This window comes from Budorcas taxicolor, chromosome 18 (genome assembly GCF_023091745.1).
Source record: "Budorcas taxicolor isolate Tak-1 chromosome 18, Takin1.1, whole genome shotgun sequence".
NCBI lineage: Eukaryota > Metazoa > Chordata > Mammalia > Artiodactyla > Bovidae > Budorcas > Budorcas taxicolor.
Genome location: NC_068927.1, coordinates 51,739,249 through 51,753,902, shown reverse-complemented (window position 1 = coordinate 51,753,902; position 14,654 = coordinate 51,739,249). Strand labels below are relative to the sequence as shown.

The window sequence follows — 14,654 nt, the reverse complement described above, 5'->3', positions numbered from 1 at the left end:
AAAACCTTTATTATCTGACCCTTGATAGGAAAAGCCTGACAATTCCTGCTACAGGGACCATTTGCTCCCCACTCCACAGATGGGAATACTGAGGCACAGAGAGGTTAAGTGACTTGTTAAGGTCACACAGCTAGCAAATGGCAAAGCTGGGATTTGAATCCAGGCAGCTGGAGTTGAGGGTTTATGCACACGACTTCTGCACTGATCCCACCTTCCAGAGCCCCATCAAGGAACCTGTGAGAACCTGTTCTCTGAGCTCTGTTTGTTCCCATCTGCTGGGGTCTTGCTGGTGAACTCTCCTGCTTCCTCTTTCTCTGGCCTCTCAGTTTCCCCTCTTCCTCCCTGGTTTCAGTTCCTATCTCTCCCTGGCCCTCTCCTTAACCTGTTTTGCCCAGTGACCCCCGTGGGGGAGGATGGTGTGAGTGCTGAGCTTCCTTTGTTGGGGGCAGGGGGACAGCAGCTCTAGGTCTGGATGTATGAGTCCCAGCATCTGCCCCCTTCCAGCCCAGACCAGCGGTAGACGTGTGGTCACTCCTGCTGCCCCAGGTCTGGGAGCCGTAAAGGGCCAGGCATGAGATGGGGGACCAGAGGAGGTCTCTATTCAAGGAAGTGTCGCCATTGTTAGCAGCCTCTGGTGTGAAGATGCCGGCAAGGACACGAGGATATGAATAGTAGTCACTGCAGCCCCACGAGGATGTGGCATACGTATGCACACATTCACACAGAGGTTCAGATATGGGTAAAGGTCCCACAGCATCGCCTGAGTGCCACAGTGGACACACAGACACCTGCGGGACCCGAGTCACTGGCTGGGAGACCTGGTGCCAGTGTGACACACTGCCCCATTCCATGCACACAGCCCAGCCTTGGAGTTCCGCTGGGACACACCATAAGCAGAGACTGCAACGGGGACACAGCAAGACGCAGCGACACAAGTCTTTCCTGTGGGGTCCTGGTCACAACCAGCGCACAGCAGACAGAGGAAGAGCAGTGTCACGCACACACTCCTCGCAGCATCCGAGCCGCTCAGGAAATGAAGCAGAGACTCCGGTTGCGACCCACCAGCAGTTACACAAACATCCTCCAAGGGGTCACCGTCACCCACAGGCACAGTGTGCAGGCACACGGCCTGACACGTCACGGCCCCACCCAGGCGCGTCCCACACACGGAGGCCTGACACGTCAGGGCCGCGCGGTCGTGCCCACTCGGCCTGACAGCTGCCGCTCCACACGCTCAGCCCGGGGAGTCCCCCCGCGGCCCTCCGGACGGCGGCCGCCCCGTCATACCCAGACGCACTGTCACACCCCGGGGCCCAGACGGAGAGTCCCCCACACCCGGGCACACCCCCGGGGCCGCGGCCCTCACACGCCCAGCTCGCGCCCGGGCCCGGGACAAGTCCCGGCCGCGCACCGGGCCGCGCGCTCCCGCGGCCGCCGAGCCCCGGCCCCGCCCTCGGGCCACACCCCGCCCACCTGCCCGGGCGCCGGGGGCAGGGAAAGCCGCGGGCTCAGCACCTTCCGGGCCGCTCCCGCACCGGGCCCCCGCGGGAAGGCCGGACCTCGCAGGACCGGCCCCCAGCCAGCCGCAGGGGCGAACCCGGGGGTTCGGGGGGGCCCCCCCGCTCCCCTCCCCCGCCTCCGCGGGCAGCCCGGGCGGGGAGGGAAGTCGTGGGGGGAGCCTGGGTTCCGGCTGGAGCCCCAGCTTCCCGTCCAGCCCCCACGGGGCAGGAAGCAGGGCCGAGGGAGGCCAGCCCAGGCCTTCCTGCCCCCTCCCCCAGACGTGCCTGGGACCTGGGACGGGGTCAGCGAGAGAGGGAGAAAGGGAGGGGCGCGGTGAGAGGGAGGACAGAAAATCCCCTTCTGCCTCGATCTCTGGACATCAGTGTGCGGTGTCTTTCGTTTCTACTGTGAATGTGTGTGTGTGTGACTGTGCTGCATTCGTGGCGCTTGCACCTGCTTTGTGTTTCTGCTGTACAAGCTGGTGTGCACTCTGGTTTCTGTGTCCTGACACCATGTGACTCGGTTAGCCTGTGTGTGTAAGTTTGTTGTGTCCCTAGGGTGTGTTATTTCTCTGGATTTTTTCCTCAATTCTGTGCTCTTCTCGGGGGGTAAATTTGTATATTCTTAGCTTAAGTTTGAGTAGAAGTGTGTTTATGGGTCTGTGAGAAGTGTGTTTCCAGGAGGTACAGTGTGTGTGTGTTGTGTTTCCTGCTCAGGCTGTTTTCAGTATGTGTGTGTAACAGTTCCCAGTGTGTCTGTGGGCAAGTGGCCTCTGGGTTACATTGTTTCGTGATCAGTGTGTGTGGCTGGTATTCTGAGCATGTTTGTATCTGTGGGGTGTGTCTGCCACATGCTTGCTGTCCTCGCGGTGTGTGTGCATGTCCATCTCCGGGACTGGTGTTCTCAGCCTCTGTGGGGTCTGTGAGCAGGTGGGTCTGCATTCTGTCCCCACATGTGGGCTGATGACTTCAGTGTGTGAGCAGCTGCATGGGTCTCTATTTTGCACTGTCGCTTTGGAGTTTTCGGTGGAGTGTGTGTTCACGTTCATGGGCAGCTGCATGTGCAGGGCTGCATTTGTGCTCTGGTGTCTCCAGGGCAGGGGGGCATCCTGTGTCCCCAGTGAAGCCGCTGGCGTCCCAAGCAACATGCCTGGCGGCCTCCGTGCCGACTGGAGGCTGGCTGTGTCTGCGGCCGCGTCCCCTTGCTGGCTGGTGCCACGTTGGCTTGGGGCTGGCTGTGGCAGGCAGGGCAGGGCAGGGGCTGTGGTGGGCACTGGACCCACGCCCGGACCTCGGTATAAATATCTTGAGCTGCTGGCGGCTGTGTTTACTCGGCCCCAGTCCGGGGGTGGTAGCAGCCCGGCAGGTCCTTGGGGGCGGGGGTGACCAGGCCACAGCAGAGTCACTTCCTTCTGGCCAGACAGGCCACAGCCTCGCTGCCCCTTCCCACCCCCTTTCTGGGTGGGGGCGAGGTGGTGACCCCTCATCCTGGGCTCCCAGGGGCCATCAGTGAAGCCCTGACCCGCACATTCCCGTTGGGCTTCCCAGGATCTGGGAGAGAGACCAACAGAGTGGGGACGAGGAGGGTGGGCCAGGAGACAGCAGAGAGAGGGGTAGGAAAAAATGAGGGTGAAGCCAAGAGGAACAGCTGGGGCGGGGAGCTGCGACAGAAAGGTATGGGGAAGCAGAGACTGAGAGGGAGGGAAAGACAAGGAGAGAGAAAGGTAGGGGGCAAAGCAGTGGGAAGAGAAGGGGTTGAGAGGGGAGATACTGACAGAGCTGCAGAGACAGCTCCCCCAGAGAGAAGACGGAGCAAGGGGAGGAGCAGAGGAAGGAGGGGACAGTGAGGAGAGGGGCTGGGACAGGCTTAGCCCTGGCGGGAGGCACAGAGGTGTCAGATGTGTGTGTGTGTGTGTGTGTGAGGGGAGCCCGCTGCCAGCAGAGCCTGACCAGGAGGACAGACCGGAGACACGGGGGTGGGGGCCGGATGCCCCCAGAGGGGCTCTCCCCTCCCTGACTCAGCCTCTCCGCCCACCCCAACCCCAAGGAGCGGGAGCGGAGGGGCAGGCGCCTCTCTGGGCACCTCGGTGTCTCACCGGCTCTGACGGGGGTGTGTCTCCGGGCTCCACCTCTGTCTCTCAGGCACAGACGCTCCTGCTCCACCATCTGACTAACCCTAATTCTGACTCAAAATGCTGTCTCTCGTCACTTAAAAAATTATGTAACAAATTTATGTATGGCACAGTATATCACAAATTTAATGATCAAAAGGAAAATGTACAGGTCATCCGGGGCTGATACTTGTGGTATGAAAGACCCCTCACAACTTGAGGGCATGAACACGAGCACCTGAGACAAACATCCCACCCTCTTCATCTTTCCAAGCTGGGGGTCTGGCTGACGGGATAGCCTTGCGCCTCCTCTGAGATGCACCGTCGGTGCTGAGAGCATGCACTGCACGGGATATCTGTGATGGCCCAGTGACCCAGGTACTGACTAAACACTAGAAGATTCCATGCGTCTGTGGAGAGGAACGGCAGTGCCTAGCATACCAGGAGGGCCCCAAAGGCGTTATCCACTGTTGGCGGCCTCAGCAGCTGACCCTCCTTCAGTCGGTACCCCCGAGAAATGGGTGTGCCCGTCCACGCTGCGTGGCCCTGAGAGTGGACAGGCAGGCCAGGAGGTGGTCTCGAAGACTTGGCCTTGAGCATGTGACATCTCCTTTCTGGGCTGCCCATGGCCCACACGTGGAATGGGACGGAGCCCCTGCTTCCTGGGGCTGTCTGGAGGTTCAGTCCAGCATCAGGCACCTGGCCAGGGCCTGGCACAGGACCGAACTGCTCAGGAACTGGAAGCTTCCTTATTCAATAATCTGAACTATACTGACCACCCCTCCAACTCCAGCCTCCATCCAGCTTTCACTTTCTGTGTCTGGCTCTAATCCCAGTTGACCCAGAGGGCAGAGCCGAGCCCTGGGGGTCAAGTGCTGTAGCCCCAGGAGTCCTTGGAGTCTCCCTTCACCCTGGGCTGCATGCTGGAGGCAGTTTGGAGAGGGCTTTCAGGCCAGGCCATGGCCTGGCTCATGGGAGTGAGGGGTCCCCACACCCCTCTTCTCCAGCGTATGGCCTGTGTCCTCCCCCTGCTAGCAGCCAGCCCCTTCTGTGTATGTCTGCTGGGGGAGCATGAGCTGAGTGCGGGGCCATGGGAAGGCGGGACGCCTGGGTTCCCACAGGCCGGCTGCTGAGTCACCAGGCGGCCATCTGGCTCCCATTAGCCCAGGGCGGCAGGGGGCTCCGCAGGGCCGGCTCTGTGGCTGCCTGGGGGCAGGGAGGCTGGGGCCGACTGTGTGTATATGTGGGATGACTCAGGACCCATGATAACAGCCTGTGCGTATTCGGGGAGTGTAAACAGGAGAGGGAGAGGGAGGTGGAGGAAGTGAAGGGAGGAAGGGAGGGAAAATTGTGGCTGGGAGAGGGATGCTGGGAGGGGACAGTCCCCCCTACCCAACCTAGCAGGCCCGTGGTCCCACGTTGCTCCTGCCCACCTTTCCCAAACCTAAGCCCTGAGGGAGAGGTGAGAGCAGGTGGCCACTTCCAGGGTCTCCCCGCTGTCCACAGCGAGGCTGGGTTACTCAGCAGCCAGGCTCTGTTGCCCACAGCAGCCAGGATGGGGGATGCTCACAGCCTGGGGAGGAGGCGGGGATCCTGAAACCCAGAGATAAAGGCAGAGAGGGACAGAACCAGCAGAGGCTTAGAGAGATGGGAATGTGTGAGAGGGACAGAACCAGCACAGAGGCTGAGAGAGATGGGAATGTGTGGCCATGGGTCCCGAGAGCTGAATCCACAGGAAACAAGGTACCAGGCACGGAGGTGCACCTGCGAGCCTGAGACGCCAGTGCAGAGTGCAGGAGAGTCAGGGCAGGGCTGGCGGCGGGGCAGAGTGGGAAGCGCTGCTCTGAGGTCAGCCTGGCCAGCTCCAGCCAGAGGGCCCCTGGCCTAGGTCCAGGGGAGGATGTTCATCCCGGGCCCTGTGGTGGGGACAGGGGCCAAGGCACAGAGGGAGGGGAAGAAAGAGAAAGGCAGAAAGGAGAAACAGGGAGGTAGGGAGAGAGAGACAGAGATAGCAGGAGCTAGAAAGGCAGAGAGAAAGAGGTTGAGGTGGGTGATGAGGGGTAGGGGGATGCCCAGGCACAGCTGGGGAGAGGGTGTGGAGACCACCACCAGGCTTGGTGGTACCGGGCAACCGCCTGCTTCTGCTTAGAGAAAGTCCCTGAGCTGGCCTCGTGTGGGCGGGAGGCGGTGGGCGGCCACAGCCATCAGTCCCCGTCCAGCTCCGGGCTGGGCGCGTCCTCGGGCTCCTCCTCGTCGAAGTACCTCTCCTCCTCGTCCCGGGCCACGATGTCCAGGTTGTCGAAGTCGGGGTTGTCATCCACGGTGCTGCAGGGGGAGGGGCTGTCAGGGATGGGCTCTGCCTGCCACCGGCCTCCCCACTTCTCACCCGGTGGAAGAGCTGGGGCCCGGGGTGCCCCCGAAATCAAAGGCCGTTTGCTGGCAGCTATAAGTCGGAGCTAACTTACAGTTGGGTTAGGCTGGGTCTCTGAGGGCTTCACACAAAAAGTAACACTTGCCAAAGAAAGATCTTATAAGACAACTTCTGGTTTCTCTTAAAAAGCTGGAAGATGCGGTGACACCTGGGCCCACATTCCCCAGAGGCAGTTCTTCCCAACCAGGAAGATCCTGCCCCCCCACCCCCACCCCCACCCCAGGGAACATTCGTGGTAACTGGGGACATTTTGGTTGTTACCACTTGGAGGCGGGGGCTCCTGCTGGTGTTCAGGAGGTACAGGCCAGGCAGGCTGGTCAACGCCCGCCGCACGCAGGACAGTCCGCACAAAGGATTATCTGGACCAAAAGGTCCACAGTGCCAACAGGGAGAAACCTTGTCCTCAGGCAGCCAGGGGTCCTGTTGTGAGGACCCTCCCAGGCCTGCTCACACTCTCCGGTGCACGAAGCCTTGTCCAGTTCAACCCCCTCGCCTCTGATGAGACCACCTGGCTCCCTCCTCACCCGCCCTGCGGCTCTCTGTGCCCCCAAGACTCCTGTTCCTGCAGGGAATGCTCTTCCCTCGCCTACCCTTCCCCTGCTGCAGGTCTCTGCTCCAATGTCACCTGCTCAGAGAGCCTCTCCTGGCTACCTCATCACCCACCCCCCTGCTTTTTCTTTCTGGCTCCCTCACTAGATCCTTTTTTGCCTTCCTCACTGGAGTGGGACGCCCTTGGACAGAGAATCCTTCCACTGGTTTTGTTCCCTGCTTGATCCCCAGAGTCTGGACACGGCAGCGCTGAGAACCTAGTGGTGAATGCAGGCCAGCAGCTCCCCCCTGACCCCCACAGATGGCACAGGCTTTGGCCCACACCACACCCCATGCTGGGTCTGACTTTCTCATGGGCACCTGGCTTTATGGTGGCAGTGGTGTCCTTACTGAGTGCCCAGGGCCCACGCACTCTACTCACTGCTTTGTGTGGAGCCCTGAGAGTGATAAATGTCGAAGTGGATCAGCCAGAATTGCCTCTAGAGCTGGGGATCCCAGACTGGACCAGAGATGCTCTGGTACCAGGGGCTGGTGTGGCCGAGGCAATGAGGACCCCCATTCTACTGATGAGACCCGAGGGGCTGCTTGTTCACGTGTTGTGGGGGGTGGGGCCTCTGCTGCCACACCTGATGTTTCAGACCACAAGGCGAGGCTGCCACAGTTAACAAAAAGCATCTATCTTTTCACTCTGATACTTCACTCGCCTGTGTCCTTTTCCTTGATGCAAAATCTCTTTTCTCCCAGGTGGCCTGGGAATCTTTTCCCTAGGGTTGTACTGGAGAAATGAACAACGAGCACAGCAAGGGCGCCCGGCACAGGCCCCTCCACACCAGGCGTCACCCTGCCAGTGATTACTGCAGCAAGAGGAGGTCTGCGGTCCTGGGGACACGTCCTATCAGGCTGCCATATCATCTACCTGGACAGGAATGTTTTGGTGGTCTATCAACGTGGAGCTGAACGTCAGCCCCGCTCAAATCCCTCTTTCGGGGGAGGGGACAGAGGCTCAGAAATGGACAAAGCTGCTCCAGGGTCACCCACTGACCTCTGATCACCCCTAAGCTGGGTGAACCCAGAGCCCCTGCCCTGTGGGGTGCCGGGCTGGGGGACCAGGGGCGAGGGCAGGGGAGCACCTGTAGTCAAAGTCCCCATCCTTGCCATCCAGGAAGCGCTGGTGCATGCGGCTGGTGAACTCCTCCCGCAGGATCAGCCGCTCCTCCGAGTCGGGGACCCAGGCCTCCGAGTCGTTGCCAGGTCTATGGTCTGTAGGGGAGATGCCCAGGGTGGGGGGGTGTGAGAGGTGCATAGAGAGCTGCATCCCTCATGCTGGGCGGCCCTGGGAACAGGACAGTGACCGCGATGGCCCTGTCCCTACCTTCCCAGGGCATACATCAAACCCGTGACAACGCAGTGTTTTAGAGGCCACAGAACAGGGTGGAGACCTGACACCTGAAGGAGGGCGGTCAAGGAAGGGCCCTCCAGGCGGAGGGAACAGCATGAGCGAAGGCCTGGAGGTGAGGGATGTCCTTCGAGGAGGGAGACAGGGATGTTGGAGAGGATGGAAGGGCCGGGGTGCTCAGGGCAGGCAGGGGAGGATGTGCCATCTGTTCCTGCAGGTGGTGCCGCCAAGGAGCTAAGGCACACAGGCTGGGGCTGGGTGTGCCGATGCTGGGGCCCCCTGGCCACCGGCCCTCACCTTCCTCATCTTCGTCCTCCTCATCGTCCTCCTCCTCTAGGCAGGCCTCCTCCTCCTCCTGCTGCTGGAGCAGCCGCTGCTGCAGCTCCCGCTCCTGGTAGGACTGGAGCAGCAGGTCGGAGAGTGGGCAGGTGGGCGTGCCGGGGGGGCCGGGCTTGGGCGGCCGGTGAGCTGGGGTGCGGGCGCTGAGCTCCTCCTGGGTCAGGTACTGCCCAATGTACTGCTCGTACAGCAGTGGGGCCCGGAAGCGCATCTGCTCGTCGCTGAAGTACTCGCCCCCTGCATGGAGGAGAGAGGGTGGGCGCAGGGTCTGGGTCGGCGGGTGAGGCGAGGGGCTGGGTGGGGGTGAGCATCTGGGCAGACCTGTGTCCACCCAGCCGTGGAACCATGCTGACTGGAAGCTGTAGACACACAAGTGTGTGACTGTCCAAATTCAGGAATGCAGTGAAACATGCACAGATGTCTGAGGTCATGACCACGAGGACTCACGAACATGCGTGAGCACGTGAACATGACCAGGCCTGTATCTACATGTGGACTCACGTGTCCCAAGTTTGTCGGGTCCAGTCATGTTGTTGGACATTCTGGCCCCTGAGGCCCTGGTGGCCTAGGGCCCATGTGCAGCTGTGCTGGCAAGGATTTGCACCCTATGTGTGCGTGCACATGCGTGCATGTATGCGTGCACACATCAGCACACTGCTTGGGCCCGTGTCTCGGAGCTGGTGAGCAGGGCACTGTGGGCAAGTACACTGCAGAGGGGAGCTGGTGTGTAGACCGTGCATGCCTGTCTGCTGAGCCTCCTTCTGGTTGTTGCCTGGACACGCCTGCACTGCTGGGCACGTAAGAATACATCTGCATGGAGCAGGTGTGCGTGTGCACCAGATCAGGCCTCGCAGGGCGCCTGGCCAGGTGTGGGCGTCCCTGTTGGTCTTCCAAACCCCACACCTCACCCCTCAGGTGGGCCGGGCTTCCCTGCCCCTCAGTCTCAGGGCCTTCCCACCTCCCCTAGCTGTCTGCCCCTGCAGAGGCAGCTCTGTCCCTTAGATAACAGTTCAGCCTGCCCAGCCCCGCCCTCGAGAGCCCTATGCTGGGCTCCGTCTTGTCCCCCCTCTTGCCTCCATAGCTGTTTCTGGTGTTCCCCACCAGTCAGTCTCTCTCTCTCCTTATCCTCAGTTTCTACTGTCTCACCCCAGCCCCTTCACTCACTCACCCTCCCTCAGCTCTTCACCCCTGCTCCTCATCTGTCACTGTGTCCCTCTCCAGTCCCCCTTCTCTATAGCCTGTGCCTTCTCTCTGACTAGAAGCTTAACTCACCCTCTCCTTCATTTGCTCTCATCTTTTAGCATCTTTTAGTTCTGGTGTCTTCGGTCACAAAGCTGCTTGTAATTACATCATGGGCAAAAGGGTAACAACGTTACACAAAAATTTCAAAAAATTTAAAAATTAAAGAAAAGAGAAAAAGGTACTGATATTTTCTTTCCTGTTTTGTTTTTTTCCAAGATTTTTTGAGGTGGACCATTTTTAAAGTCTTAACTGAATCTTGTTACAACACCGCTTCTGTTTTGTATTTTGGGTTATCGGTCGGAGGGATCTTAGCTGCCTGACTGGGGATGAACCTGGACCCCTGGACTGGAAGGCGGAGTCTGAGCCACTGAACACCAGGGAAGTCCCACTGATGTTTTTCTCCCTGCATTTCACACGTGTGTGTGTTTCAAGAGGCCTTTCCTGAACATACTCCCCTGGGTTTCTGGCAATGCCTCTTTGTACAGTATGAGGTAGGGACCTAGTTTTCCTGAGGGATGACCAGTTATCACCGTGCTGGGCACTGTGTCCTTGACCCGCTGGCCTGAAATGGCACTTCTGTCATCTGCAAAATTCCAGCCCTTCTCACTGCCTGTGCCCTTCTCTACCCGTGAGTCCCTGCTTGTCTCTCCCTATCGCGCCCTGTCAGCCCACATTTCTGTCTCCGTCTTTCCGGGATCTCCGTCTGCTTCTGCTCTCGCACCCTTGTTTCTACCTCCTCTGCCGCAGCCTCCCCTCCCGCTCAGCCCGTGTGCCCCCACACCTTGGATGAGCTCACGCAGGGCAGCGTAGCGGCGGTTACGCAGGCGGGTGCGCAGCGTGCGGGGGCGGGTGGTGCCTTGCCGGGCCACCTCCGCGCAGTAGAAGTCTGCGCGGTGGTCACCGCGCAAGTGTCCAAAGCAGGCCAGGTGCTCCTCCCGGAGGCCTGTGCGGAAGCGCTCCAGGAACACTAGCGGCTTCTCGTGGTACAGCTGGCCCAGGATGGCCACCTTCTCCCGCTCCGTCAGGTCGGGCTCGCCCTGCTGCTGGCTGCACACGGGCAGGCGGCTGGCAGCCACAGCGCGCAGCATGGCACTCACCGCCGCATCCTCCACTTCGGGGGGGTCGGCATCTAGGGCCCTTGGCGTTCCCTCTGCTGCTTCCGCCTTGTCCTGGGGTCTGGGCAGGACCGGCGTCCAGCTCAGCTCCCCCCAGTGCCCAGGACTGGGCTCTGTGTGGCCTGTGGGGAGGGGGGAGATCAGTCACTCCAGGGATGGGAGAGGGGAGAAGGGGAGTGGGCGCCAGGGACTGAGGGCTCACTCACTCGTTTCACATTTAGTGAGCACCTGCTATATTCTGGGCACTGTTCTAGGCCCTAGAGAGGCCAACCTAAGCAAGAGATTGACAGTTCAGTGGGGAAGGCAGGCAAATAGAAACATGATTAGTGGAAACAATAGTGTGTTAGGTGGTTCCAAGAGCCGTGCAGGAAAATTAAGAGGGAAGGAGGAGGCCCTGGTGCACTGGGATGACCCAGAGAGATGGTATCGGGAGGGAGGCGGGAGGGGGGTTCAGGATTGGGAACACGTGTACACCCGTGGCAGATTCATGTTGATGTATGGCAAAACCAATACAGTATTGTAAAGTAAAATTAAAAAAGAGAGAAGGAGGAGGGTATGGGGGTCAGGCTGCAGTTTTAAGTGGACAGTCAGTGAAGGTCTTGCCAAAAAAGTGACATTTCAGTTAGAGACCTGAGGCCGTCAGGGACTGAGCCATGAGATTTCTGTGGGAAGTGGCAGAGGAAAGAGCCAGTGCAAAGGCCCCGAGAGAGAAGTGTGCTTGGTGTGTTTCCTTAGTCCTTGACCACTTCAGTCACTGATTCACTCTATTTTGCCTTTTCCCTTGTTCATGAAATCTTCCATACGTTCACTAACTCCACTCATTCATCCATCCTTCTCTCCTACTCACACACATCCATCTAACCACTCTTCAGCAACTCTAAATCTGTGCTGGGCCCTGAGCTGGGCAACGCTGAAGACCCACTGAGGGATCCAAATCAGCTCCCAGGGAGCACCTGGTCTGATGGGAGAAGACAGACAAGGTCAAAGCCAGTACAGGCACTGGAAACAGAAAAGCTGAGGGCTGGGCAAGCCTTGGTGAGAGCTGTTTTCTCAAAAGTGGCGGGAACTGGAGCAAGGCTACTGCAAGCAGGAAATAAGTGAAGAGGGGAAGTATAGACAACTCCTTTAGGTAGCTTGACTGGGATGGGGAAGAGAAAGAGGGTGGTGATTATGGTGCAATGGGCTTCAGGGAGCGTTTTAATCACTGAGGCAAGAGAAGACTGGGCTGGACCATGTAAGGGGCTGTGGAAGAGAGGATAGATTAAAAAGACACTTGAGAGGCTGACTAGGGCAAGTCATGGGATTGAAGGGCTGGAAGGTGAGGAAGGCATTCAGTTAGGGTCCAGGCCTCTGGCCAGTAAACTGGTCAAACTGTCCCTGACACACAGGCATGGATGAGGAGCACATTTGGGGGAAGATGTTGAGACCAATTTGGGACATGGATGGTATGACAGGCCCAGGAGACACCCAAGGGAAGGCATTTATGAGACTGCTGGTAACTGGGGCTGGAGACTTCTCAGGAGAGAAGTGCTGCTCTGGGGACAGTTACAGAAGTCATCAGAGACAAGGAAAGCGGTGGAGCTGAAGGAAATCACAGGGAGGGTACAGGAGAGTGTGTGAGGGATGAAAGGAGAGGAGGGACTAAGAAAGAGCCATGACTGGATGGGAAGGAGGCTGTGAGAGGCTAAAAATGGCCCCCCAGTATAGCCACATCTTAATTCCTGGACCCGGTGAATGTTAACCTTACACGGCCAAAACCCCCCCCACAAAACTCAGAAGGTCTTTGCAGATGTGATTAAGGTATGGACCTTGAAATAGGGGGGTTCTTTTGGATTATCCTGGTGGGCCCTAAATGCCATTACAAGTGTCCTGTCAAAGCGAGATCTGATGCACCCAGAGGAGAAGGCAAGGTGAAGACAGAGCAGAGATTGGAGTGATGTGGGATCAAACCACGGAATGCCAGGAGCCACCAGAATCTAGGAGAGCTGAGGAATGGGTTCTCCTTAGGGCCTCCTCAGCCCTGCTGACACCTTGATGTCAACTCAGTGATACTGATTTCAGACTCCTGGCCTCCAGAACTGTGAGAGAAGAAATTTCTGTTGTTTTAAGCCACTCAATTTGTGGTCATTTGCTACAGCAGCCATGGGAAACTAATGCTGGCTGAGCAGGAGGAGCCTGAGAGATAGGAAGGAAATCAGAAAGAATGGTGTCACAGAAACCAAAGAAAAACATTCAGTAAAGACAGAGGGGTCAATGGCATCAAATTCTGCAAGTAGTTTAATAACAAAAAAAAACCTGAACCGGGCCATGTGGTTTAACTACAGAGTGGGGCTTCCTTGGTGGTACAATGGTTAAGAATCCACCTCGCAATGCAAGGGACACCGGTTCGATCCCTGGTCCGGGAAGATCCCACATGCCTTGGAGCAAATAAACCCGTAGGTCACGACTACTGAGCCTGTGCTCTGCAACAAGAGAAGCCACCATAGTGAGAAGCCTGTGCATCGCAACAAAGAGTAGCCCCTGGCTCTCCACAACTAGAGAAAGCCTGCATGCAGCAACAAAGAGCCACCCCAGCCATAAATAAATAAATAAATACATAAATCTTTCTTAAGACAAAAAAAACCCAAAAAAACAAAACTACACAGGGAGGTCACTGGGGATCCTAATCAGTGCAGTTTCTGAAGGTAAAACCCAGACAGCAGTGGGTGGGAAGAGGAGGCAAGTGTAAATGACTCTTTGGAGAAGATTAAATGGTATCTGGAAGGCGGCATGGAATCAAGGGATAGCTTTTTAGGTTAAAACTTGCAAAACAAAAGCATTTTAGGTACTGATGGGAGAGGCATCAGGAGAAATAAAGAGATTGAAAACGCAAAAGAGAGCACAGAAATGGATTAACGACCCTGAGTAAGCAGATGGGACTGTGGACTTTCGGAGAAAGGAAATTAGAGTGAAATGTGGGGAGGCGTTAGCAAAGAAGAGTTTGCGTGGGAGGGGAGGAGTCAAGGGAAGGAGGTAACATGAGAAAGCAAGGTTGGCTGAGATAATGCGAGAGTTAGCCCAGGACAGCGACAGGTTTGCTAGCCTGAGTTAGCCTCGTAAGGAAACGGGTTAGCCCGGGACACCGAAAGAACTGGAAGAGGTTAATTTCGGGGGAGGCGATGGGATAAAAGAGGTCAGCCTGCCAAGACGGGTTAATCTGGACAAAGCGGTGAAGCGGACAGGTAAGGCCGAGGACAGGTGCCCTCTTTTATACAGTCCTCCTTCACCTTCAAGGGGAAACATTTCACAGTGACACTGCAGCCCCACCCTCCTGCCGCCTCCGCGCGGCCAGGACCTCACCTTCACCAGGTTCCCTCGCCGCGGTCACTACGGCCTCCATCCCGATTGTCTACGACTTGTTACCCGCCGTGGCGAGCTCCTAACACCAATTCCTGACGCAGGTCCTTAGAGGCCACTTCCGGCTGAGTACATTCCTGGGACCGGGTGCTCCACGGCATCAAGAACCAAGGTTCCGGGACGAAGGCGGCCCTTCCTCTGCGCACGCGTGCTGCTGCCCGACCCCGCCCACTCCAGCCGGGCAGGAAAAGGGCGCCAGGGCCAGATAGGCTGTTCCGGGACACCCCCGCCAACCTGAACCGCTACGAAATTGTGGGGTTTCAGGAGGGAAGCAGTGTTCAACCCGTGCACTACTGACCCCAGAGCCCAGCATGCTTCGTTTGGGAATGGATGAATCACCACCCTTCATGACCTCTGAGTGCTTGGGCTCTGGTTTAGACCTGTCTATCTTCACCACCTCAAAGAATATTTGCTAAGTCTTGTAGCATGCCTGTCATCACACCCAATCCCTGGTTAGCACGATTGTGGTGAGATCAGAGACTGAACGTCCCACTTTGTTTCCAGGACCTGAAGAATCTGCAGGTGTGGAAAGAAGACCTTGGTCTTGATTTGCCCTAGGTGGTAGGTAAGGACTGG

The 14,654-nt window shown here is 57.9% G+C and overlaps 1 protein-coding gene across 1 annotated transcript; it reads right to left on the bottom strand.

Moving 5' to 3' along the window:
- Nucleotides 1-3,739: 3,739 nt before the first annotated feature.
- CCDC97 (coiled-coil domain containing 97) lies at nt 3,740-14,152 on the bottom strand. Its single transcript, XM_052655884.1, has 5 exons — nt 14,022-14,152; nt 10,349-10,804; nt 8,284-8,562; nt 7,721-7,850; nt 3,740-5,935 (listed from the first exon to the last, which is right to left on the bottom strand). The coding sequence occupies exons 1-5, from the start codon at nt 14,059-14,061 to the stop codon at nt 5,815-5,817; spliced, it is 1,026 nt and encodes a 341-aa protein (XP_052511844.1). The 5' UTR covers nt 14,062-14,152; the 3' UTR covers nt 3,740-5,814.
- Nucleotides 14,153-14,654: the final 502 nt, after the last annotated feature.